General features: G+C 48.9%; 1 protein-coding gene across 1 annotated transcript in view; it reads left to right on the forward strand.

Annotated features, from left to right (window-relative positions):
• The window catches only part of eif6 (eukaryotic translation initiation factor 6), a 47,173-nt gene that overhangs the window by 12,345 nt on the left and 6,855 nt on the right, over positions 1-27,973 (forward strand). Inside the window, exons 3-5 of the mRNA XM_068000135.1 lie at positions 8,348-8,523; positions 20,630-20,806; positions 23,806-23,987. Coding sequence (XP_067856236.1) covers positions 8,348-8,523; positions 20,630-20,806; positions 23,806-23,987 — 535 coding nt within the window. The remainder of the gene's footprint in view (positions 1-8,347; positions 8,524-20,629; positions 20,807-23,805; positions 23,988-27,973) is intronic.

Consider the following 27,973-nt stretch of genomic DNA (forward strand, 5'->3'; position numbering starts at 1 on the left):
AATTTTCTGCCTTCTGTCTCCAGTTCTGATTCTGTGCCATCTGAATCTCCTCTCAGGTTTTCCCCCCGCCAAGCTAGTTTAAACCCTACCCAACAGCACTAGCAAACCTCCCCACAAGGATATTGGTCCCAGCCCTGTTAAGTTGCAACCCGTCCGGCTTGAACCGGTCCCAATGCCCCAGGAATCTAAAGCCCTCCCTCCTGCACCATCTCTCCAGCCACATATTTATCTGCTCTTTCCTCCTATTTCTGTACTCAATAGCGTGTGGCACTGGGAGTAATCCGGAGATTACTACCTTTTGAGGTCCTGCTTCTTGCTCTCTTTCCTAACTCCTTAAAATCTTCCTGCAGGACCTCATCCCTCTTTCTACCTATGTTGGTACCGATATGGACCACGACCTGTTCCCTCCAGAATGTTCTGCAGCCGCTCAGTGACATCCTTGACCCTGGCACCAGGGACACAACATACCATCCTGGAATCACGTCTGCGGCCGCAGAAACGCCTGTCTGCTGCCCTAACTATGGAATCTCCGATCACTATCGCTGTCCTAACCACCCCCCCCCAGTACAGCTGAGACACCCATGGTGCTATGGTCTTGGCTCTGCCGCACTCCACAGAGGAACCCTCTTCCCCCACCAGTATTCAGAACTGAATACTGGTTAGAGAGTGAGATGCACTCAGGGGACTCCTGAACTACCTGTCCTCCTTGTCTGTCTCCTTGACATGGAGCACTTCAGTTAGTTTGGGACCTGGACCAGCACTTTGGGTTTAATGGATCAAATCAATGGCAGTTCATTGATCGAGAGGAAGCGGAGTGATGCTGAGAGTCTGCAATAGGAACTGATCGATGGTTGCATGTACCTGCAACAAAAACATGAAGGCCTATTGCTAGAGAAAGCAATAATTCATTTAGTGTGGATGTTGTGTGTTGCTGCACTGGCCACCCTGTGGCACATCCCTTGGGACAGTGCATGTCACCGTCCTGCTCAGGCAGAGTCTTGTGCACTAAAGATTCGATGATGCATTTGGTGGGTCTGGCTGAAAAACTGCAGGTTCAAATAGTCCTGTCTAAAAAGGACTGAAATTGGATCTCCTTAATCCTGCAAGGCAGGCTGTAGAATTGAGGTCACCGTCTCGTGGTTTGTGTTCTGCATGAAGCAGCAGCTCAGTCTGCCGCTGAGTTTTATCTTAAATAATTGATGGGTAACCTCAGACTCCAACCCCACTCTCTGTCTGAAGGCTGATAAAACTGCTGACTTGCCAATGAATGAAAAACAACTTTTATTTTCTCTTTGTTAGTGGGGGGATTAAATTCAATATTTTTTTTTAGAAATTATTTTTACATGTGTGGACCAGTCCCACACCCTGCTCTTTCCCTATAGCCCTGCAAGTGTTTCCTTTATAAATATATATCCAATTCCCTTTAGGCTTTGAAGATTATGGTGAGTTTTCTCTAAAATCCCATTTTACCCGATCCCCTTCCAAAATCTGACACAGGCTGTGTTCCCTCTGCAGTGAAACATCTCTGTGGCAATCACAGGATTGTTCCTTACTGTCTAGCTCTGCTTTCCCAGCTAGCTGCTGTATAATGTATTCTTGTCGACTGCAGCACTGTGAACTGGAGCGGATGGAAGTGACGGGCATGAATATTTTATCAGTTCTGTTTACAAGGCTCAGTGCTTGACCGGAAAAGTATGTGGGGAAGCTGCATGTGAATTCTCCTCCGCACTCTGATCAGAGTTGGGCTCTATGCTTTCTTTTTAAACATGTCACTTTTATAAAGATTGTCATCTCATGTGTGCTAATTTTTTTTATTGCTTCTCCGTGGTGAGAGGTTTGAATTTCCTTTCCTCACGTTGCTGTGAGCAGGCAGCAGGAATCAGTAATGCTGCAGAGCTCTCCCAATATTGAACAGCATGCCTCAAACACCTGCTGTGTTTTAACTTCATCCGCTGGCTTATAAAGATAGCTCCACCGTAGCAACCCCGTGCGCATCATATAAAATCTCCAGTGACTTGCTGATTGAATCGAGGCTGCCTGCAAACTTCTTGTCGCCATGTTCATGGCGGTGCCACAGATACCTGTGAGCGAGAGTCGGAACTCCCTCGACCTGTGTTTAGCTCTTTCTTTACAACCAGTTAATGGGAAGTGCCAAAGGACGCAACAGTGTGGATTCCAAGATCGTTCATCCTCATTGGAAAGGATGTCCTCCTGTACTTGGACACCAGTTCTTGGTTCTACAATCTGTAACCAGTGTTGGAGGTCTCTGCAGTTTTATTTTCTGAAAATATTGGATTAAACGGTATTTAAAAAATTAAGGAATATATGGAGAAAATTATAGGGCATATGGTTATGGCTAATATATAAAACTACAGTGCCAAGAAGGTGTTCTCATTGAAGATTAAAGAGTGCAATATACAAGTATGGTAATGGTTGTGGTACTGGAATAGCAATCTAGAGGTTGAGTTCAAATCTCACCATGGCAAGTTACAAGATTGAAATGCATAAATCTGGTCGTTTGCAGGCTGGCAGAATAAAAGCATGTTCAAGATTGTCCCTCGGGGAACAGGGCCTGCTATGGCTTCCTGATCTGATCTACGCTCTGACCTTGATGCGCACTGAAAGAGGGACTAGAAAGCTAAATATTGGTGGTATGACCGTACTGGTCCTGCCAATGTTTAGCTGGAGGAAATTATGGTCCATCCATGGATGTTGGATAAGCAGTCCGATAGCATAGAGGCAGTGGCGGGGTCAAGGGAGCTGCTAGAGAGGTAGAGCTGTGTATCGTCAGCATATACGGGGAAGCTGACTCCAGGTCTGCAGGTAGCAGCATCAGGGGCCACATGTGGATGAGAGAAGAGGAAGCCAAGGAATGGCCCTGGCAGGATTTCCAAGGTGGTGAAGCAGGGTTGAAAGAGATGCAGTTGCAAGATGTGATTGGCTAGGTAACTGGAACCGAGCGACGTACTGCCCACCGGGTGTATCAGAATCATAGAAATTTAACGACACAGAAGGAGGCCATTCGGCCCACCATGTCTGTACCGGCTGAAAAAGAGCTATCCAACCCAATCCCACTTTCCAGTACTTGGTCCGTAGCCCTGTAGATTACGGCACTTCAGGTGCACATCCAGGTACTTTTTAAATGAGTTGAGGGTTTCTGCCTCTCCCACCCTCTCAGGCAGTGAGTTCCAGACCCCCACCACCCTCTGGGTGGAAAAATTTCTCCTCCGCTCCCCTCTAATCCTTCCACCAATCACTTTAAATCTATGCCCCCTGGTTATTGACCCCTCTGCTAAGGGAAATAGGTCCTTCCTGTCCACTCTAGTCCCTTTATGATTTTGCACACCTCAATTAAATTGCCTCTCAGCCTCTTCTGTTCCAAAGAAAACAACCCCAGCCTATCCAATCTTTCCTCATAGCTAAAATTCTCCAGCCCTGCCAAATCCTCGTAAATTGCCTCTGTACCCTCTCAAGTGCAATTACATCCTTCCTGTAAATGTGGTGACCAGAACTGTACCCAGTACTCAAGCTGTGGCCTAACCAGTGTTTTATACAGTTCCAGCATAACATCCCTGCTCTTATATTCTATGCCTCGGCTAATAAAGGAAAGTATTCCGTATGCCTTTTTAACCACCTTATCTACCTATCCTGCTACCTTCAGGGATCTGTGGACATGCACTCCAAGGTCCCTCTCTTCCACTACACCTCTCAGTATCCTCACATTTATTGTGTATTCCCTTGCCTTGTTTGCCCTCCCCAAATGCATTACCTCACACTTCTCCGGATTGAATTCCATTTGCCACTTTTCTGCCCACCTGACCAGTCCATTGATATCTTCCTGCAGTCTACAGCTTTCCTCCCCACTATCAACCGCACGGACAATTTTTGTATCATCTGCAAACTTCTTAATCATGCCCCCTACATTTAAATCCAAATCATTAATATAGATCACAAAAAGCAAAGGACCTGGTACTGAGCCCTGCAGCACCTCACTGGAAACAGCTTTCCAGTCACAAAAACACCCGTCGACCATTACCCTTTGCTTAGAATCATAGAAAATAGGGCAGTAGTAGGCCATTCAGCCCTTCGAGCCCGCTCTGCCATTCAATGTGATCATGGCTGATCCTCTATCTCAATACCATATTCCTGCTCTCTCCCCAAACCCCTTGATGCCTTTTGTGTCGAGAAATCTATCTACTTCTTAAATATATTCAGTGATTTGGCCTCCACAGCCTTCTGTGGTAGAGAATTCCACAGGTTCACCACCCTATTAATGAGGGAATTTCTCCTCATCTCAGTCCTAAATGTCCTACCCCGTATCCTGAGACTATGACCCCTTGTTCTAGATGCCCAGCCAGGGGGAAATATCCTCCCTGCTTCCAGTCTGTCTAGCCTTGTCAGAATTTTATATGCTTCCTGCCACTGAGCCAATTTTGGATCCAACTTGCCACTTTCCCTTGGATCCCATGGGCTTGTACTTATTTGGCCAGTCTGCCATGTGGGACCTTGTCAAAAGCCTTGCTAAAATCCATGTAGACTGCATCAAATGCACTCCCCTCATCAACCCTCCCTGTTACCTCCTCAAAAAATTCAGTCAAGTTAGGCAGACACAACCTCCCCTTAACAAATCCATGATGACTGTCCTTGATTACTTTGTGCCTTTCTAAATGACGGTTTATACTGCCCCTCACAATTGATTCCAGTAATTTGCCCACCACTGAGGTTAGGCTGACTGGCCTCTAATTACTCGGTCTATCTTTCGCTCCCTTTCTAAACAATGGTACAACGTTAGCAGTCCTCCAATCCTCCGGTACCACGCCTGTAGCCAGTGAGGATTGGAAAATGATGGTCAGAGCCTCCGCTATTTCCTCCCTTTTAAGAGCCTGGGATACATTTCATCCGGCCCTGGCGATTTATCCACTTTCAAAGATGCTAATCCCCTTAATATTTCCCCTCTCACTAAGTTTATCCCATCCAATATTTCACACTCCTCCTCCTTAACTACAATCTCTGCATCATCCCCCTCTTTTGTGAAGACAGATGCAAAGTATTCATTAAGAACCAAACCCACATCATCCACCTCCACACACAGGTTACCTTTTTGGTCTCTAATAGGCCCTACTCTTTCCTTTAGTAATCCTGTTGCTCTTAATGTATTTATAAAACATCTTTGGGTTTTCCTTGATTCTACTTGCCAATATTTTTTCATGCCCCTCTCTTTGCTTTCCTAATTTTCTTTTTAATTTCACCCCTGCACTTTCTATACTCCTCCAGGCTTTCTGCAGTATTGAGCTCTCGGTGTCTGACATAAGCTTCCCTTTTCTGCCTTATCTTACCCTGTATGCTCCTTGACATCCAGGGGGCTCTAGATTTGGGAGTTCCACCCTTTCTCTTTGTGGGAACATGTTTACTCTGCACCCCTTGAATCTCCCCCTTGAATGTCTCCCACTGCTCTGACACAGATTTACCTTCAAGTAGCTGTTTCCAGTCCACTTTTGCTAAATCACTTCTCAGCTTAGTAAAATTGGCCTTTCCCCAATTGAGAACTTTAACTCCTGTTCTATCTTTGTCCTTTTCCATAACTATGCTAAATCTAACTGAATTATGATCACTACCACCAAAATGTTCTCCCACTGATACTCCTTCCACCTGCCCAGCTTCATTCCCTAAAACTGAATCCAGAACTGCCCCCCTCTTGTTGGGCTTGCTACATACTGGCTAAAAAAAAAGTTCTCCAGAATGCAATTCAAGAATTTTTTAGTCTTCGATACCCTTCACACTGTTTGTGTCCCAGTTAATATTAGGGTAGTTGAAATCCCATACTGTTCTCAGAAATTTGCCTACACATTTGTTCTTCTATCTCCCTGTTTGGGGGTCTATTGTCACTCCCAGCAGTGTGACTGCCCCTTTTTTGTTCCTTTGCTCAACCCATAAGGCCTCATTTGATGATCCTTCTTGCATATCATCCCTCCTCACAGCCGTAATTGTTTCTTTAATCAAAATTGCCACCCCCCCCCCCACCTTCTCTATCTCGTCTGAAAACCCTGTAACCAGGAACGTTGAGCTGCCATTCCTGCCCCTCTTTAAGCCATGTTTCTGTAATAGCTAACATATGCTGCCACGGGTCTATCTGTGCCCTCAGCTTATTCACTATACCCCTTGCATTGAAATATATACCATCAAGCACTGCCAAATGCTTTTGTTATCTATTCTCTAGCCTTTGTTTCCTCTGCCTTCCCAACTCACGTACTAATTTTCTGCTTTCTGTTTCCAGCTCTGCGCCTCTCCCTTCTGAATCTACACTCAGTAGTTTAAACCCTCCCCAAAAGCACTAGCAAACCTCCCCGCAAGGACATTGGTCCCGGCCCTGTTGAGGTGCAACCCATTTGGCTTGTGCAGGTCCCACCTCCCCCAGAACCAGTCCCAATGTCCCAGGAATCTAAAGCCCTCCCTCCTGTACCATCTCTCCAGCCATGCATTCATCTGCTCTTTCCTCCTATTTCTATACTCACTAGCGCATGGCACCAGGAGTAATCTGGAGATTACTACCTTTTGAGGTCCTGCTTATTAATCTCTTTCCTAGCTCCCTAAAATCTGCGTGCAGGACCCCATCCCCCTCTGCCTATGTCGTTGTACTGATATGGACCACGACCTCTGGCTGTTCACTCTCCCCTTCAGAATGTTCTGCAGCCGCTCAGTGACATCCTTGACCCTGGCATTAGGGAGGCAACATACCATCCTGGAATCACATCTGTGGCTGCAGAAACACCTGTCTGCTCCCCTAATTATAGAATCCCCTATCACTATCGCTCTCCTGACCTTTCTCCCCCCCCCCCCCCCCCCCCCCACCCCACCCTGTACAGCTGAGCCACCCATGGCGCTGTGGACTTGGCTCTGGCTGCACTCAGCAGGGGAACCATCGCCCTCACCGGTATTACCGGTTAGAGAGTGAGATGCCCTCGAGGCACTCCTGAACTGCCTGTCTGGTCCTCCTTGTCTGTGTGGACAGTCACCCAGTCCCTCTCTGCCTGCATTCTCTTAAGCTGCAGGGTGACCACCCCCTGAAATGTGGTATCCACATGGCTTTCAACCTCGTGGATTGCCTGCAGTGACGCCAGCCCCTGCTCAAACTCCTGAAACCCGGAGCTTGAGCTCCTCCAGCTGACGACACTTCCTGCACATGTGGTCGTCCAGGACACGGGAAGCGTCCTGGAGTTCCCTCATAGCACAGGATGAGCATTCGACGGGACTGAGGGGCCCTGCCGTGCCTCGCTTTATTAGATTACTAACTAAACTTACCTAACTTACCTGAAATAAACTTAAGACTTGTCCTCGATCTGGACAAAAAAACTCACCAGCTCGTCCTTCCCTTGTGCTGACATCACTTCAGGTGTTTTTTAAAAATATACCACTCGCTGCTCCAATTTATCCCGCTCTCTCGCTGGTGAACCACAGCTCATTTTGACAGCACCTTTCAGCTCCAGCACCTCTACCACCGAGAGGAGCGAGCAGCAAGACCATGGTATCACCTTCATCTCTCCGTTTCCTGAATTGGAAAATATCACCTCCACTTCATTGCCTGTGGGTCAACATCCTGGACATTATGGGACCGCCATCAACACGGACTGCAGACATTGAAAGAGAGAAGGCTCCCCTCCCCTCGGGAATTGCTGCAATCCCCCCCGCTCCTCCCCCGCCCCCTCCTCCCCCGCCCCCTCCTCCCCCGCCCCCTCCTCCCCCGCCCCCCCAATCTTTCTGGCTTGTCTGTGAGATTGTCCAAGTAGTGTTGCATCCTGGGTGTTGCAGGTGTGACCTGTCGCAGTTTCATTTATAATCTGCGGAGGGGAAGAGAAGAGCCTTTCATCCTCATGGAGCTTGTTTTGAGCCCAGGTTTGAAAAATGAAGTGAGTAAATTATTAATTTCGGTGCCTGAGGCACCACAAAGATCTGAGTGTCTGTAAATGTTTGTGTGAATCACAGGAACAGGAGGAGGCCATTCAGCCCCTCGAGCATGTTCTGCCATTCAGTCAGATCATGACTGATCCGTGACCTAACTCCATATACCCACCATAGCCCCATATCCCTTAATACCATTGGTTAAAGATTTTAGTCATTTTATGATGGAGTTACTGTTTGTTGCCATTTTAGAATGGAGCTAATAATTTACATTGAAGGTTTTATTTCCTGGCCGTCCAGAAACCAAACTGCTGTTGTTCCTATTTATAATGGCAAACCTGGCCATGGTGCTGTTGGCCACATGGTGGAAAATCATTCTTGTTTTGTATCTATTCAGCGTGTATGGTACATCATTCAGACTTGGCCTAATCAGTGCACTTGTCTTCTCCAGGTAACCGGCATGGATTAATGGTCCCAAATAACACCACAGATCAGGAACTACAGCACATCCGCAATTGCCTCCCAGAATCCGTGGCCATCCAGAGAGTTGAGGAACGTCTGTCTGCTCTGGGGAATGTTATCGCCTGCAATGACTACGTAGCCCTGGTGCACCCGGACCTTGACCGAGTAGGAATGGTTTACTCCTGGGTTTTTTTTTATGGGGAGTATTTAGAGTAGGGGATCTATAAAGTGCATAGGGAAAGATGCCCAGATTGGTGGGTTTAATGTTTCACCCAAAGCATGGCAGCACTGGAGTCAGTTAGATTATGGGCTCAAATTCTAGAGTGGGCCTGGAACCCACAACCTGTCCCTGAGGCGAGAGTGCTGCCAACTGAGCCAAGCTAACACTCTAAGGCTTGAACTGGAGGGAACCAAATTTCCTGTCAGGCTATGCCCTGTTTATAATCCAGAACCTCCTCTAGTGGCAGTCTGTTTACCGCTCTCACTGGGCGCATAGTGAAACTGATCTCCAGAGGAGAGTATGTGTTACCCCAGAGCAAGGTTGTCAGTGATACACCTGTCATGGAGCCTGGGGAAGGGGACTGTCTCCCTACAGACGTATAGCGAATTTGTGAACATACTTACATGGTGCAAAGAGGAACTTGTTGATACTGGTGCAAGTGCACTTTCATGAATGTTATCTTACAATTGGAGCATTTCAGCTTTAATCGCTGTCTATCTGTTCAGTATTATAGTCTATTAGGTTATTTAAATGAGCCTCCCCCCATTGTTTCGATGAGCTGAGCGCTCACCAACACCCCTTGGAGCCTATTTTCCTCGTTTCCTTGCTTGCCAAATGTGATTTAAATGTGAGTTGCGACCCCTGTCCCTTATGCTGATGCAATTTCCTCAAGTAAAAGGATTGAGTGTGAAGATTCTCACATTTTTGATGGCAAGTGTTGGCTGTTGTAACCATGACGACTGCTTTGTAGAATCTCTTCATTTGTGTTGTGGGGGGGTGGGGGTGGAGATATTGAGCTTATCCTGCAGAGTGAATTTATACCTGAGAAGTGCCGACACACGACATAAGGTTCCTCTACTGCCTGTTAGTTCAGAGAAAGCGGCAGGAGTCGTGAGAAAGTCCTGAGTTTTCAAGGGAAAACGGGCAGAATTATGGAAAGCAATGTCCCGCTTAAACCAGTGAAAATAGCAGTTCCTGCCAAGGCCACTGCGTTTCCACTTTTACAGGAAATACAAATAAAACCTGTTTCTCTTTCTCCTCCCTCAAAATATGTAAAATTCTGGAATGCCACACATTGAAACCAGACTGTCGGTAAGCGGGTCCCCGGTTATGATTATAATACCTCCTGACATAGAGCAGGTGATGGAAACCCCCCCCCCTTTATTTCTCTACCCATTAGTGCAGTGCTAGATGCTGCTATGGATATATGTTTGAACACAATCTGTGGACATGTGTTTGAACGCAATCTGTGGACATGTGTTTGAACGCAATCTGTGGACATGTGTTTGAACGCAATCTGTGGACATGTGTTTGAACGCAATCTGTGGACATGTGTTTGAACGCAATCTGTGGACATGTGTTTGAACGCAATCTGTGGACATGTGTTTGAACGCAATCTGTGGACATGTGTTTGAACGCAATCTGTGGACATGTGTTTGAACGCAATCTGTGGACATGTGTTTGAACGCAATCTGTGGACATGTGTTTGAACGCAATCTGTGGACATGTGTTTGAACGCAATCTGTGGACATGTGTTTGAACGCAATCTGTGGACATGTGTTTGAACGCAATCTGTGGACATGTGTTTGAACGCAATCTGTGGACATGTGTTTGAACGCAATCTGTGGACATGTGTTTGAACGCAATCTGTGGACATGTGTTTGAACGCAATCTGTGGACATGTGTTTGAACGCAATCTGTGGACATGTGTTTGAACGCAATCTGTGGACATGTGTTTGAACGCAATCTGTGGACATGTGTTTGAACGCAATCTGTGGACATGTGTTTGAACGCAATCTGTGGACATGTGTTTGAACGCAATCTGTGGACATGTGTTTGAACGCAATCTGTGGACATGTGTTTGAACGCAATCTGTGGACATGTGTTTGAACGCAATCTGTGGACATGTGTTTGAACGCAATCTGTGGACATGTGTTTGAACGCAATTCCTTCTGTTGACCAGGTTTCTTCCAGTCTAATATCTGGGGTTGAGGTGCCTGTGAGTGGGAGGTTGATGGAGGAGAGATCTGACCACAGGCTTCAATTGCCCACTTGGAGCAGTGATATAATGGTCCAGGACAAGTGACACCACCACAGCAGCTGATTCAGCAGTGTGTTGGGAATCAAGTGGATAGGGTGCGGGGTGCGGTATGGAGCGGGTACAGTAGTGTCGTGGTTATGGCCCTGGGCTAGCAACCCAGAAAGTCAGGAGTTCCAATCCCACCACGGCAACTTGTGAATTGACTTCATTTTTAGGGCCGGCACCAGAACCAAATGACCATGAAAGCTGCTGGTTTCTTATAAAAACCCAACATGTTCATGAATATCCTTCAGGTAAGAGAGCTTGTCACCTCTACCCTGTCTGGTCTAGACATGAGACTCTAATCGCCTACCATGCAGTTGACTTAGTCTCACTCTGAAAGGGACTGGCACAGAAGGCGCCCCACCCCATGGCAACTAAGGATGGGCAGTCAGTCCATGCCAGCTTCACCCACATCCTGAAAACAACAAAAAGCCAGCATGAGACCAAAGCTGGTGTGGTGTGGGAGCAATATTTTAAATTCTCTTCTATTTCCCCCTCAAACATCCTGGTACATTTTTATTAGTTGTCAACTACTTGATCAGGTGTCTTTACAGATGGATAGTTAGCTACTCATTTCAGGACATAAGTGGGCTAATTCAATAGGGACTGACATCTTGTAGCAGATAAAACATTATACAGCATCCTGAAGGGGGAATAATGAGGCACCTAGAGAAACAGTAGCAAGAAGGAATAAGCATGATTTCATGGGAGGGAGGTCATGTCTGATAAATCTACTGAACTGTTTGAACAAACAACTGATCTAGTGGATAAGGAGAACGTAGACTTTGTATCATTAGGTTTCAGTGAAGCCGGTTATGACATTGTACAGGAGTTTGGTCCACAACACCAGCAGCAGAAATGGATCAGGACTCGTTCAGTTAGAAGAAGCAATGGCTGCTTGTACACAGACAGCACTGTGCATTGGAGCTGAAGGTGGTGGTTACTGGGAGCTAGGCCCATTGTTTATGGTGTGTGAAACTGGGAGTGTAGAAATGAAGTTGTCTGTTTGGTGAAACTGAGGAGGTGGGAAGTAACCAAACTGGTGGGCCAAACAGAGCGAGCGAGTTAGACGGGGGTGGGAGACTGGCAAATTGTAGGTATTTCATTTAGACAAATGTAACCTAATGAGTGGATGGAAGGGAATAAGCAGTGGAGACATAAGATGAAAGACTACAAGGCACAACACATGAGAGGGATCTGTGGCTTCATGATGACATAAATAAAGCTGTACAGACAGGGGGAGGGGAGACGGGGACAGACAGACAGCTCAGGTGATGGTGAGCTTATACAGAGCACCTCGAGTCCTGTGTACTATTCTGGTCCTGACTTTGGAGAGGGTACAAAGAAAAGCAACTAAAATGATGCTGGGACTTGGGCACCTCAGCTACAAGCAGAGACCAAGGAAACGGGGCCTGCTTACTCTGCAGAAAAGGAAGCTTTGGGGAAACTTTACTGAAGGTTTCATGCATCCACGGCGTGCAGATAAACTGAACCCATAGAAATTGTTTGACATAACTACAAGTTGTAACCAAGGATCCCAGAAGAGATGAATAGCATCGATATGGCTAATTTGCATATTGAATGAATAGAAAAGATTGGAGGATGAGTTGGCAAATGCTGAGAGGCTGTTTCCCCTGGCTGGAGAGTCTAGAACTAGGGGCATAGCCTCAGGATAAGGGGTCGGCCATTTAAGACTAAGATGAGGAATTTCTTCACTCAGTTGTGAATCTTTGGAATTCTCTACCCCAGAGGGCTGTGGATGGTCAGTCATTGAGTATATTCAAGGCTAAGATCGATAGATTTTTGGACTCTAGGGAAATCGAGGGATATGGGGATTGGGCTGGAAAGTGGAGTTGAGGTCGAAGATCAGCCATGATCTGATTGAATGGTGGAGCACGCTCGAGGGGCCGAATGGCCTACTCCTGCTCCTATTTCTTATGTTCTTACGTATATTCTCAAGGGTCCTTCAGATTTCTGGCACGATTGAAGGCTGCGAGGGGTTTTTAAACTTTGGGACCGGCCAGATAGTTTACAGAGATCTCTTCCACTTCTTTGCACATCTGTGTTCTTAAGTAACTAGCCTGCAGAACGGTCTGTGCAGACCTGTCTCAGGTTCCTATAGCGGAACATGGTGTGCATTGGACCAGAAGACGACTTTGCAGTCCCTCTGGCTGGCCTAAAAGATTTTAGAAATCCCATACAAATACTAGCTCAATCACATCGTTTGTCAAAAACCCCTTTCGGTTCCCTTTGAATCTGGCGACACTATCCCCCTCTGGCTCCCCAGGGAGTCTGTCCACACATTACCGCCCTCTGTGTGATAACTGAACCTGCATTACATGGAAGTATGAAAACAGGGTTTTGTAGACGTGGATGTTTTTAAACTAATGTCCACAGCATTGCATCCGAGGTGAGAATGATTGTTGTGCTTTGTTTAGCACAACACCTCGATATATGGGAATTGTACGTTGGAACTCTGCTTGGACTCGAGTCAGTTTATAGAGTCATAGAGTTATACAGCACGGATAGAGGCCCTTCGGCCCATCGTGTCCGCGCCGGCCATCAGCCCTGTCTACTCTAATCCCATATTCCAGCATTTGGTCCGTAGCCTTGTATGCTATGGCATTTCAAGTGCTCATCCAAATGCTGGAATCCATTCTAGGGCCAGTGTTGGATTTGAAACCAGTATCAGCAAAAAAAAGTTCAAGACAATACTGTTCATAGACATGCTGCCAGATTTGAGTGCTGGATCACCTCTATACTAGTAAAACTCCAGTAACTGCAGTCATAACCCAGTGTCTGCATATAGTCAGAGTATCGATAAAGTGTTTAAATGATGGGGAGATGGAGTGGAAGGGAGTCATGGAGAAAATCTCAAGTGCTGGAATTCTGAGGCAAAGCTGCAAATGTACAGTAGATGTGTCAGAATTAACATCAGGTCAGCATCTGATCTGATGACTCCTTTCACCCGAGACCTGTCTGTCTTTCCCTCTGATGTTGATGGACATGTTTACATTCTATTTTTGTGTAAGCTTTTAAATGCCTCTTTGTGTGTGCTCTTTTTTAATTTGCAGTTTTATTTACGAGTCGTTCTTCCTTGATGTTGCACAGGGGAGAGTTGAGACCAAGTGTAGTGTTCAGATGAAGTGAGATTAAAAGGTGGGGAGGTTAATGGGATCAGGACAGGGTGCGGGGAGGTTGATAGGATTGGGGGGAGGGGGTTAATGGGACCAGGAAAAGAGGGGGTTGATGGGATCCGGACCGGGGGGAGGGCGTTGATAGGATCCGGACCGGGGGGAGGGATGAGGGCGTTGATGGGATCAGGACCGGGGGAGGGAGGAGGGCGTTGACGGGATCAGGACCGGGGGAGGGAGGAGGGCGTTGACGGGATCAGGACCGGGGGAGGGAGGAGGGCGTTGATAGGATCCGGACTGGGGGGAGGAGGGCGTTGACGGGATCAGGACCGGGGGAGGGAGGAGGGCGTTGATGGGATCAGGACCAGGGGGTGTTTATGGAATCGAGAAGGGAGGCGGTTGATGGGATCAGGACCGGGCGGAGGGAGGAGGGCGTTGATGGGATCAGAACCGGGGGGAGGGAGTTGATAGGATCAGGACCGGGGGAGGGAGGAGGGCGTTGACGGGATCAGGACCGGGGGAGGGAGGAGGGCGTTGATGGGATCAGAACCGGGGGGAGGGAGTTGATAGGATCAGGACCGGGGGAGGGAGGAGGGCGTTGACGGGATCAGGACCGGGGGGTGTTTATGGAATCGAGAAGGGAGGCGGTTGACGGGATCAGGACCGGGGGAGGGAGGAGGGCGTTGATAGGATCAGAACCGGGGGAGGGAGGAGGGCGTTGATGGGATCAGGATGCAGGGGGTGTTTATGGAATCGAGAAGGGAGGCGGTTGATGGGACCGGGGCGGGGGGATTAATGAGACCAGAGTGGGGGGGTGTCAAAGGGCGGAGGATAATGGGATCGGGGTGAGCAGGCTTGATGCAGTCAGTCCCCATGTTATTTTACAACAACAACTTGCATTTATATAGTGCCTTTAACCTGGTAAAATGTCCCAAGGTGCTTCACGGGAGCGATTATCAAACAAAATTTGACACCGAGCCACATAAGGAGATATTAGGCTAGTGATCAAAAGCTTGGTCAAAGAGGCAGAGTTTAAGGAACGACTTAAAGGAGGAGAGGCAGGCGGAGAGGTTTATTATAATACTCCACTGATTTTATATTAGAAATGGGCTCAGTGATGGTGTAAAAGTTAATTTCAAATCTCTTCAAATTGCTGTACCTAATTTTAAACATTATGGAAACGGTGACCTTTTTTCTCTGCTTCCCCTCTTTGTTTTCTCCCCTGAGAACCATCCTCAATTTTACTGGAAGTAGTAAGTTAAGATCCCAGTACTTGGGCCATCTGAAAACTTACTGGCATTACTTGTGGCAAATGTTAACTGGGAAGCTCCGCTGTGGGTCCTGAAACTGTATGAAACAATTATTGCGAGCGGTCTGGTACAAATATCGACCAGTTAAAGACTAGAACTGGCACAGTGCATTAGACTGAAGTTACAGAATGATCAGGGTGCTTGGGAATTATTGTAAATTCAAGGTTATTATTGAAGGGCAATAGTTCACCTGATGTATCTTGGCGTATCCTCCCACTGGCAGCCAGCCCATAGAGGGGTCTTGGTGTGGGTTGTAAAATATATACTTTTCCTGGACTTTGTTCTGGGGGAGTCTCTTCCCTAGGAGGAAAAAGTAAGGAAAAAGGGATGGGGGTGAATACCTGGAATTCCGAGTCTCCATCCCCTCTACATTGTCCCTGGGGTTTGCAGGGCTTCCCCCGAGGTGTGGAGCAGGTGCTGAGTACCAGTGAGGTGTCTCCTGCCTCAATCTCCTTGCATCGTGGCCCAGGGACATCCGATTAGCTGTTGGGGTCTCCACCAGGACCATCGTCTGATCATAGCCAGGAGGAGCAGGCAAGGCAGACTCGATGTTCAGCTGCTGGGTCTGCAGTTGTGCCCCATTCAAATGGACAGAGTTCTGCTGAGATGGACCTGGATCTAGGGGTATAATCAGGCTGTGTGGATAGATCACTGGGGCAAAATCCACCCCAGATCAATGTGGGCAGGCACCACCCACAGTGGGTGGGGGAAATTGGCCCCTATATATGTTGGACTTAGAACTTACAGGAATCAGTGCACAGAAATGACAGCAGGCACCAGCTGAGGTGATGCCCACAACTCGCAGAGCCAGGATCTTGTACAGGGAACATTTTCCAAATATATTCAGAGCTGCTGTTAATTCTTCGAAGAGCTTTTTTTTAAAGCTCCATATAATGGAACGGGTGTGTAATTGATCACTGGGGAAATAGGGGCGAACATTTCACGCAGCCCGCGCCCCCCCATCGCAAAACTGACGCCATTTTATCGGACACTCTACTACTGTTACCACGGACTCTGTCCTTGGTTCAAACCCAATCTCCTATCTATACATAGTTACTCACCTCCAGTACTGTATCACCTGCTGTCCCCTCTCCTCTCTCCTCCCCCCACCCCGCCTCATCACAACTGAAACCCTTATCCACACTTTGTTATCTCACTGCTCAAATTCTCTAATTTTTTAAATTTTTGTTATGGGATGTGGGCGTCGCTGGCGAGCCGGCATTTATTGCCCATCCCTAATTGCCCTTGAGAAGGTGGTGGTGAGCCGCCTTCTTGAACCGCTGCAGTCCGTGTGGTGAAGGTTCTCCCACAGTGCTGTTAGGAAGGGAGTTCCAGGATTTTGACCCAGCGACAATGTCCAACTCAGTAAAACCTCTGCCGCCTGCTTCCTCTTCTATACTGAGCCCCACTTGTCCAGCGTCCCTGCCCTTCCTGACTGCACCTGGCTCCTTGTACCCCAGTGCATCAAAGTAAAAACCCTCCACCTCGTGTACGAATCCCCTCTTGCCTTGCCCCACCCTGCTCCAGCGCTCTGTGCACTAAAGGGTTAATATTTCTACTTCTGAAGCATCCCATTGGACGTTGTAGAACTGGCTCTGATGTGTCATTAATATATGTAGACTTATGGTAACTTTAACAATAAGTCACAGCTCCACCCCCGTATTGCTGCCAAACTGTTTTAATTCCGATATAGCTTGAGGAGCTGCACCTGCTCACTTCCTTCCACCTCCTGTACTCTGACCCACATCTCTTGACAGCATGTTCCTGTTGTATAACAGACGCACCAAGCATTTGGTGCTGTTGGTCACATTCGGCTTAAATCGTTGTTTCGATCACCCTGTTGAATTCTCCATGCACAGGACAGGTTGCAGGTTTTATTTATTTTTCTTTCCTCACTATCTCAAAAGATTTGAACCACTCACGAGTCTTGCAGTTTAGGGTTCAGTTGAAACTTGGAATTTCCCCATTAATCCCCACTCGCATGAAGGTGTCGATTGGTTCCAGTGTGTGGGAGCCCACCCAGGTGTCCATTCTTCATGTGTTAGCCTTGACAGTAGTTGTCAGCAAGATATCTGACCGAGGCCAGGATATTGCTGCTGACCTGAGACGTTCCTCACCCACTATCCACACGCATGTACTTGCTGCAGGGGTTAACTGGGCAGCAATCACGAGCTAAAATGCTGGGTGTGTTCTCTCTTTCCTCCCGCCCCAATCCCACCTTTTCCTCAGGCTGGGGATCTTGCTCACCTTTATACTGTTTCACTGTTGGAGTGCTGTGACTAACGTGGCAAGTATTGCAGCTGCTCTACAAGCACCAGTGAGATGGATGGTGAGTTTATCTCTCTCTCTGGTGACTTGGACCCTGGGGATCTCCCTATTCTTGAGGCCTCTGTTTAACGTCATCAGAGGTTCAGCATTTCTGGCAGTGCAGCATTGGTTGGCCTAACTTACACAGTGCACTATCTGTGGGACTTGAACCCACAATCGCCTGACCCAAAGGTGGGAGCAATGCCAACCGAGTGGAGCTAACACGGACTCACTGGTGCGTTTCGTATTTTTGGGTTTTTAGACAAGTTGCGGCGGTGCTGCTCCCCGTTGCCCCCTCCAACCCCGGTTGCCCCATTCACAGTCTGCCCAGCTTGTGAAGATTGCCAGAACTGGAATTCTGTGCTTTGCCCCCTCATGTTGCTTTCTACAAAGACAAACCAAAGGAATGCTTTCAGGAGGCAGTCTCACTCCAGGATGCAAAGAGCAAGGACCACCCAGCAGCTTCCCCCGGTACCAGCATCGATCGTGAGCTTATCGTATGTGGAATTGTCGAGCCTCTGCCTCACCGCCCTGTGACGGAGCCCTCCTGAGAGTAGCTCTTCCATAAGTTCACTGCTTGTTACTGGGCCCCTGGACAGAGCGCTCGAGATTGGCACTGACTCAACACTACACTTAAATCCCAGCCTTAGGGACCCACCACAACCGTGCACCGCTAACATTTTCCCCTCCCACTAACATTTTGTCAAGGGCCACTTTGAAATGACTTCTGCTAAAAACGCTTTGTATTTTTGAAGCTATGCTATTTGCACTGACTCAAGTAAAATCCCACAGACAGGTTGTGAAAAGCTTGAAGCTCACTGTAATAACCTGGCTTTATCGGTGCTGTCTTTGTGGCAATGATATATCTGATAAGACCATACCGTACTTGCACCTTCACAGGATTACGCTGCTTTGAAATAATTTATAACTCTGTTCACTATATGTTAACATTTCTGAGTTTGTGTTGAAGGAAGTGTTCACAGGCAATGAATCTGTGAATCTAAAGGCTCTGAATAGAGTTTATCCCTTTACAAAGAGTTAGAGAAGTCTGTCTGTTGGATATTAGTGTCAGTTACTGTGAGGTAGCTGTTTCTGTTTTGCTGCCTCCTGTCAGACACTGTGGGATGGACATTGACAAGTTCCCTCCCTCCCAGCAATACCTGGTCCATTTGCCACTTGTCATGTTAGCCTTGATATTGAACGTCAGCTATTCCACCACAGAGGGAATTCGAGCCCAACCCTGCTGTCCAGACATGAGTTGCAATCACAGGTGAGATTGCTGCCGGATGGTGAGGCTGAATCTCAGCACTGCCTCTGTGGCAGTAAACTGCCCGGTCTGCACTGCCCGGTTATTTCCACTGGCACCTTCCTGGGCTGTGTGGGCAAGGTGGCACTTTGTCCCGCACGATGTCTGTCTTATCTGTCTCGTCACCTTTTGACAGGAAGGCCAATAACAAATTCAAACCTTACTGAACTGTGAAACCAGCGACCTTCCAAAAGCTTCTCACTGAGGTTTGCCGGGAGAGTGGGTCCCACCAGAGCAGCTCGTGCACCAATCTATTTAATATCAAGCATGGCAACCACAAGCTCACCAATAGGCTCCCGAAATGGGAACATTCTCAAACGGTGCAGAGGGTACAGATGGTATTTTTTTTGTAAGTAAGTTAACCGGCAGACGTTTCACAGGATGTGTTGTAATGGGGATTGTATTTAACAAACTGTCTCCAGCAGGCTGCATACTGAGGTGGTTATAGTGGTTTTAAATGGCCTCCATTTTTCAGCTGAATTATAAACAAATACATGGTGTAATCCTCACAGGTAGAAGAGAATTAAAGGAAGATTGATCCTGTACCATGGTGATGTAGCACAGAGCAGTGTGAAGGATTCTGTTGTGCTCACCCATCTTGCCCTTTTTGTCACCGTCCTCAAGGTGGGGGGGATTGTGCACCAGTGATGTTGGTTGAGGGATGAATATTGGCCAGGACACTGGGGAGAACTCCCCTGCTCCTCTTCGAAATAGTGCCATGGGATCTTTTGCACCCTGAAAGGGCACACGAGGCCTCAGTTTAAGTATCATCTGATAGATGGCACCTCTGGTGCAGCGCTCCCTCGGTACTGGCCCTGCGACGGTGCAGCGCTCCCTCGGTACTGGCCCTGCGACGGTGCAGCGCTCCCTCGGTACTGGCCCTGCGACGGTGCAGCGCTCCCTCGGTACTGGCCCTGCGACGGTGCAGCGCTCCCTCGGTACTGGCCCTGCGACGGTGCAGCGCTCCCTCGGTACTGGCCCTGCGACGGTGCAGCGCTCCCTCGGTACTGGCCCTGCGACGGTGCAGCGCTCCCTCGGTACTGGCCCTGCGACGGTGCAGCGCTCCCTCGGTACTGGCCCTGCGACGGTGCAGCGCTCCCTCGGTACTGGCCCTGCGACGGTGCAGCGCTCCCTCGGTACTGGCCCTGCGACGGTGCAGCGCTCCCTCGGTACTGGCCCTGCGACGGTGCAGCGCTCCCTCGGTACTGGCCCTGCGACGGTGCAGCGCTCCCTCGGTACTGGCCCTGCGACGGTGCAGCGCTCCCTCGGTACTGTACTGGAGCGTTGGCCTAGATTATGTGCTCAAGTCTTAAGTTGGATTTGAACCCACGACCTTCTGACTCAGACAAGAGTGCTACCCGCTGAGCCACAGCTGAGAAAAACGTACAGAAGAACTTGTTCTAAGTACACCCCATGTCTGTTTCCTATAATCCCGTTTCCTACCTCAGTGGAATCTCCTTCCCTCTGGGTCTCAGTACGCTTTCCTTGGTGATAGTGGGGAAAGACTGAAGGGGTTTGGGGAGGTGGGGGAAGAGACTGAAGGAGTTTGGGGAGGTGGGGGAAGAGACTGAAGGGGTTTGGGGAGGTGGGGGAAGAGACTGAAGGGGTTTGGGGAGATGGGGAAGAGACTGAAGGGGTTTGGGGAGGTGGGGGAAGAGACTGAAGGGGTTTGGGGAGGTGGGGGAAGAGACTGAAGGAGTTTGGGGAGGTGGGGGAAGAGACTGAAGGGGTTTGGGGAGGGGCGCGAGACTGAAGTTGAAGGGATAACACTTGAACTCTTCACTTGCAGCTTCTGTCTCTATAGTCACAGCCTTTATGTAGAGTAGTTAAACCCAAATTGCCTCTTCACTTTCCTTATTTTGTACGTGGGTTCTTGGACTAAACACATTTCTTCCCTTCCTCCTTGTGCAGGAGACAGAGGAAATCTTGGCTGATGTGCTGAAGGTGGAAGTTTTCCGTCAGACTGTTGCTGAGCAGGTCCTGGTGGGCAGCTACTGTGCTTTCAGTAACCAGGGAGGCCTGGTCCATCCGAAGACGTCCATCGAAGACCAAGATGAGCTCTCATCCCTGCTGCAGGTTCCGCTGGTGGTAAGACCCGTTTCTTCTCCCCTCCCCGTGTGTCGTTATAGTTTTGTGTTTCTTGATCTGAAGATACTTAACCAGCATGATCAAGTCAGATATCTGGGGGTAGGAGACTGAAATAGGTCAAAATTGGTTCATTCTCACCCCCAGCCATTGCAATCTGTTGTAGTGAAATTCCAACTCGGTAGATGGGGCAGTGCCTCAGGAAACAAGTCCATGCCCAATTGGATCGATTGGTTACAGCAGAACTGACCGAGGGAGTGAGCCCAATGGAGCAGGAAGATGCCAGGATTGATCCAGGTCTGTTTTGAGATGGCTGATCACAGCTGGGATGGTGATAGGGTCGCCATGATTGACTTCAGCACCCAGGGGGTAGCGGGGGGTGAAAGGTTAGCCAGGTTGATCTGTGTCCAGCGATCCCTTCTGAGAGCAGGCGTGTAGACATTGATTTACGACTGGATTAGGATCGACTGACATTCCCCCCCCCCCCCCACCAAGGGGTGAATATCCTGCCAGCTTGGGTATTATTAAAACCCAAACCACCCCCGCTCCTCCCCCCCCCCAAACGATGGTTGTCCCCATATGACTGGTGGGGGAATTAGAGTGCACTGGACAATCTGGGCTACACGTCTCAGTCTGACCTGCGGACACTGCCTTCACACCCCCTGAACCTAAAGCCAAAACTCCTAAAGGAGTGTCTCTTGTCTCATCTGCTGCCGCTGAAAGCAGTGATCTTGTTCGAATCCGTTCAGCTTGGTGCCATGGTAACTGAGCAGCACTGCCCCTCTCTGGTTATAGCAGTGACGATATAATCTGTTCGTTTCACTGTGCTTCAAGGAGGAGCGTGCCGCTCTGGGGTTGGTATTTGAAGCAGCCTCCAGCTTTCGATCAATAAGCTGGCACCAAGATCAAGCAGTGAAGCAGCAGCAGCTTCCCATGTCACACTCTCCCCCTGGCCATGAGTCCGGTTAGAGCACAGTGAGTGAATTGTTACCCATCTCCCCTTTCCCTCCACTACTCTCAGACTGGAGGAGCTGGGATTGTTCTCCTTGGAACAGAGACGGTTGTGAGGAGATTTGATCGAGGTATTCAAAATCATGATGGGTCTAGACAGAGTAGATAGAGAGAAACTGTTCCCATTGGCGGAAGGGTCAAGAACCAGAGGACATCGATTTAAGGGATTGGCAAAAGAACCAAAGGTGACATGAGGAAAAACCTTTTTTTACACAGCGAGTGTTTAGGATCTGGAATGCACTGCCCGAGGGGGTGGTGGAGGCAGATTCAATCATGGTCTTCAAAAAGGAACTGGATAAGTACTTGAAGGGAAAAATTTTGCAGGGCTACGGGGAAAGAGTGGGGAGGAGACTAGCTGGATTGCTCTTGCATAGAGCTGGCATGGACTCAATGGGCCGAATGGCCTCCTTCTGTGCTGTAACCTTTCTATGATTCTTACTACTGACACACATACACCCTGTGCTTGTAGTCACTTTACATCAGCAGCATTTGTGATTTTATGTTCAGTATGTGGAAATGTAATGTTCCTATTGGGTAAAGATGAGCCTGTCTGGGCCTGGAGAAAATGTGCTCGAGATGCTGCGAGGTGATGGGGTCGTGACCCTCCTCTCCCCCACCCCCCAACAATGGGGCGCTGCTCCAGCTGTGGTTTTCTTTAATGTTTTACTTTTTCTTAATATTGCCCTCCGCTCTTAAAGGAGCTGACTCACAGTGGACTGCAGTTACTCCAGCACCTCTCCCACCTGTGATGGGAAATTGAACCATGGGAACAGGAGGAGGCCATTCAGTTAGATCATGGCTGATCAGTATCTTAACTCCATTTACCCGCCTTGGTTCTGTGACCCTTAATCTCCTCACCCAACAAAAATCCACCGATCTCAGTTTTGAAATTTTCAGTTGACCCCCAGCCTCAACAGCTTTTTGGGGGAGAGAGTTCCAGATTTCCACTCCCCTTTGTGTGAAATGCTTCCTGACATCACCCCTGAACGGCCGAGCTCTAATTTTAAGGTTCTGCCCCCTTGTTCTGGACTCCCCCCACCAGAGGAAAAAGTTTCTCTCTATCGACCCTATCAAATCCTTTAATCATCTTAAACACCTCAATTAGATCACCCCTTGATCTTCGATACTCGAGGGAATACAAGCCTAGTCTGTGCAACCTGTCCTCATAATTTAACCCTTTTAGCCCCAGTATCATTCTGGTGAATCTGTGTTGCACCCACTTTGAGGTCAATATATCCTTCCTGAGGTGCGGTGCCCAGAACTGAACACAGTATCTCCAGATGGGGCCTGACCAGAGCTCTGTACAAGTGTAGCATCACTCCCACCCCTTGTATTCCAGCCCCTCGAGAGGTGACACTATAGCTGAGCCCAGTGCTGTCTGCACTGTCCCACAACAGGCAGGGTCCAAGTCACTGGAGAATGCGCTGTCCCGTCTCGAGGTGTCGGCTTTGAATCCCGGAATAGTAAAATGATTACCAGGCCCTTTCCCTCCCTCTCATTCAGCCTTGCCCATTGAAAAGCATGGCTGGGGCAGGAGAGTGAAGAGTCCCAGTAAAATGCCAGTGTGTGGGCACTGTATGCTGCATTTATGGTGGTGGTTTCAGCCTGAGTCTGGTTACATCGAGTTCCATTGAAACTACAGCACAGAAGCAGGTCATTTGGCTGGTGTTTATGCTCCACACGAGCCTCCTCCCTCCCTCCCTACTTCATCTCACCCTGTCAGCATATCCTTCTATTCCTTTCTCCCTCATGTGCTTATCTAGCTTCATTGGAATATAGGAACAGGAGTAGGCCATTTAGCCCCTTGAGCCTGTTCTCTTTGTTCAATCATTCGCCTCCTCTCAAGCCAAAGTTTTTCTGATCTTTCTTCATAACTCCAGTGGTCTGAAGTGGCCTAGTTCGACCGCCTCTCCGACAGGCTGTCTGTGTACCTGGTGATCACGTTTACTACAGGACCTGAGCACACCGTCTCTTCCCTTGTTTTGTTCCAGGCCGGCACGGTGAATCGTGGTAGTGAGGTGATTGCTGGAGGAATGGTGGTGAACGATTGGTGCGCTTTCTGTGGACTTGACACAACCAGCACTGAGCTGTCGGTCATCGAGAGCGTTTTTAGATTAAATGAGGCTCAGCCCAGTGCAATTGCAACGAGTATGAGAGATTCACTGATAGAAAGGTGAGTGCAGCATCAGGGAAACATTCAAAACCACACGGTGGACAATTACATAGAATGTACAGCACAGGAACAGGCCATTCGGCCCAACAGGTCCATGCTGGTGTTTATGCTCCACACGAGCCTGATCCCTCCCCTCTACATCTCACCCAATGAGCATAACTTGCGAACTAAAGACAAAGTGTTTGAAATAGTGTCTGATAAAGATTAACGTTTTGAGTGAGACACTTCTGCCAAGGAATTTTCTTGTTTTATTTCTTTAAGTAAAGGTATCTGTGCGAGCAGAGTGCATGCTGTCCTGATGTACACACAGCCCGAGTCCTTCCCCCACCCACCAAAAGTCAATTCAGCACCAGTCTTAGATAAACAGAATTTGTATCATTCATGTGGCCGCTGATTTGCTTCCTCCTTAAGATGCACCAGTCCAGTCCTGGTGTGACACAGCAACACGTTTACAGATTCACAACTTCTACACTGCAGTGCCAGTTGTTCTCTGGACGTGGGTGCCGCTGGGAAACGGGTATTTATTGCCCATTCCTAGTTACCCTGAGAACATTCAGATTCAGCCATGCAGTGTGGGGCTGGAGTCACGTGTAGGCCCAGATCGGGTAAAGATTAAACAACTAACGGGAGGAGGAGGCTCTGTAAACCTCATCCTCAATGATGGCGGAGTCCAGCACGTGAGTGCAAAAGACAAGGCTGAAGCGTTTGCAACTATATTCAGCCAGAAGTGCCGAGTGGATGATACATCTCGGCCTCCTCCCAATATCCCCACCATCACAGAAGCCAGTCTTCAGCCAATTCGATTCATTCCATGTGATATTAAGAAACAGCTGAGTGCACTGGATATAGCAAAGGCTATGGGCCCCGACAACATCCCAGCTGTAGTGCTGAAGACTTGTGCTCCAGAACTAGCTGCACCTCTAGCCAAACTGTTCCAGTACAGCTACAACACTGGCATCTAACCGACAATGTGGAAAATTGCCCAGGTATGTCCTGTCCACAAAAAGCAGGACAAATCCAATCCGGCCAATTACCGCCCCATCAGTCTACTCTCAATCATCAGCAAAGTGATGGAAGGTGTCGTCGACAGTGCTATCAAGCAGCACTAACTCACCAATAACCTGCTCACCGATGCTCAGTTTGGGTTCCACCAGGACCACTCGGCTCCAGACCTCATTACAGCCTTGGTCCAACATGGACAAAAGAGCTGAATTCCAGAGGTGAGGTGAGAGTGACTGCCCTTAACATCAAGTCAACATTTGACCAAGTGTGGCACCAAGGAGCCCTAGTAAAATTGAAGTCAATTGGAATCGGGGAAAACTCTCCAGTGGCTGAAGCCATACCTAGCACGAAGGAAGATGGTAGTGGTTGTTGAAGGCCAATCATCTCAACCCCAGAACATTGCTGCAGGAGTTCCTCAGGGCAGTGTCCTAGGCCCAACCATCTTCAGCTGCTTCATCAATGACCTTCCCTCCAACATAAGGTCAGAAATGGGGATGTTCGCTGATGATTCCACAGTGTTCAGTTCCATTGGCAACCCCTCAGATAATGAAGCAGTCCATGCCCGCATGCAGCAAGACCTGGACAACATCCAGGCTTGGGCTAATAAGTGCCAGGCAATGACCATCTCCAACAAGAGAGAGTCCAACCACCTCCCCTTGACATTCAACGGCATTACCATCACTGAATCCCCCACCATCAACATCCTGGGGGCCACCATTGACCAGAAACTTAACTGGTCCAGCCACATAAATACTGTGGCTACAAGAGCAGGTCAGAGGCTGAGTATTCTGCGGCGAGTGACTCACCTGACTCCCGAAAGCCTTTCCACCATCTACAAGGCACAAGTCAGGAATGTGATGGAATACTCTCCACTTGCCTGGATGAGTGCAGCTCCAACAACACTCGAGAAGCTCGACACCATCCAGGACAAAGCAGCCCGCTTGATTGGCACCCCATCCACCACCCTAAACATTCACTCCCTTCACCACCGGCACACCGTGGCTGCAGTGTGTACCATCCACAGGATGCACTGCAGCAACTCGCCAAGGCTTCTTCGACAGCACCTCCCAAACCCGCGGCCTCTACCACCTAGAAGGACAAGAGCAGCAGGCACATGGGAACAACACCACCTACACGTTCCCCTCCAAGTCACACACCATCCCGACTTGGAAATATATCGCCGTTCCTTCATCGTCGCTGGGTCAAAATCCTGGAACTCCCTTCCTAACAGTACTGTGGGAGAACCTTTACCACACGGACTGCAGCGGTTCAAGAAGGCGGCTCACCACCACCTTCTCAAGGGCAATTAGAGATGGACAATAAATGCCGGCCTCGCCAGCGATGCCCACATCCCATGAATGAATTTTAAAAAAAGGACAGCCAGGTGTGGGGCTGGAGTCACGTGTAGGCCCAGACCGGGTAAGGCCGGTAGGTTCCCTTCCCTGGAGCAAATCAGTCGACCAGTTGGGTTTTTACAAGAACCCAGGAGTTCACTTCTACAACTTAGCAGGTTTGTTGAATTTGTTATGGTGGGATTTGAACTCACGACGTTTAATCCAGGGCCATAGTGACTGGGCCACTGTACCCTGCGCTTTCGGAGAGCAGCAGCAGTCTACCCCACTGCTGTGTCTTTGCTCGAGTTGCAGTCCCACCAGGTACCCCTTTCCATCAAATAATGACCAAAGCAGCCAGCAGTGTCAGTCACGGCTAGTCTGCTCTGCATCACCACTCCAGGGTCAGTGGGTCGTTTATATTTCTAACTGCAACTGATACCATGAGAGCAGTGAGCTGCTGGTTACAGTTCTTCAATAGAAAAGCCCATTTAGGCAACAAGGGAGCCATCTGTTGCTTTCTGACCAACGCTGTTACTGGAGAACGAAGGGAAGAGATGTTACAAGAAATAAATTCTATTTGAATTGACAGAATAAAGTTTCTAACATGGCCACTTCATTGCACAAATCTCACTGTCAGCGCTTAACATGCCCGGTTAGAGGAAATGTAACATTTCCATCGTTTTCTCTCAGTTGTGCTAACTCTGCGCTGGCTTAGTTGATTATGATGAAGTTATCTGTGACAGGTTAAAGACTGCATGTTACATTGTCAGATTATGTTGCTATACTGTACGAACTTTATGACCATTGTCTATAGCAGAGGTCCACAGCAAACTTCATAAACTCCTGCAGTACGCCGCTATGTAGAGTCGCACGATTGGACAGAACTATTGCTCCTGTGGTTGAATACTCTCAAATATCTGGATCCAGGCAGACACGTTGCCCTCCCGAGCGTTGCCCCCGCGCCTCCCGAGCGTTGCCCCCGCGCCTCCCGAGCGTTGCCCCCGCGCCTCCCGAGCGTTGCCCCCGCGCCTCCCGAGCGTTGCCCCCGCGCCTCCCGAGCGTTGCCCCCGCGCCTCCCGAGCGTTGCCCCCGCGCCTCCCGAGCGTTGCCCCCGCGCCTCCCGAGCGTTGCCCCCGCGCCTCCCGAGCGTTGCCCCCGCGCCTCCCGAGCCTTGCCCCCGAGCGTTGCCCCCGCACCTCCCGCGCGTTGCCCCCGCGCCTCCCGAGCCTTGCCCCCGAGCGTTGCCCCCGCGCCTCCCGAGCTCCAAATGCACTGTCCCCATCCCAGAATCTTCAGTGTTGAAATCAACACTCATTACACTGTTTGCTGCTCTAACTTACTCCCAGGATGTAAACAGTGGAATTTCCCCCTGTCTTCCCTTCTCGGTCTCCAAGATTTAAAACCCAAGCTTGGCCTCACCCAATTTCCCCCCGCCCCGATCCACCCTGATCACTACTGTTTGATTTATGTTGTCTTCTGCCCTACTCTTTTTAACCCTTCTGTGCCCCTTTCATGTTCACCTCACCCACTGATAGCCTTTAGAAGCTGTAGATGTTCCAAGAACATGGCCATAATTTTTGTGACACTGAATCTATCCCAAGGGCTACCTGGTGGAGGCCAGTTAATGCTGATCACTCTCTCAAACAGACC

The sequence above is a fragment of the Heptranchias perlo genome, chromosome 19 (genome assembly GCF_035084215.1).
Source record: "Heptranchias perlo isolate sHepPer1 chromosome 19, sHepPer1.hap1, whole genome shotgun sequence".
NCBI lineage: Eukaryota > Metazoa > Chordata > Chondrichthyes > Hexanchiformes > Hexanchidae > Heptranchias > Heptranchias perlo.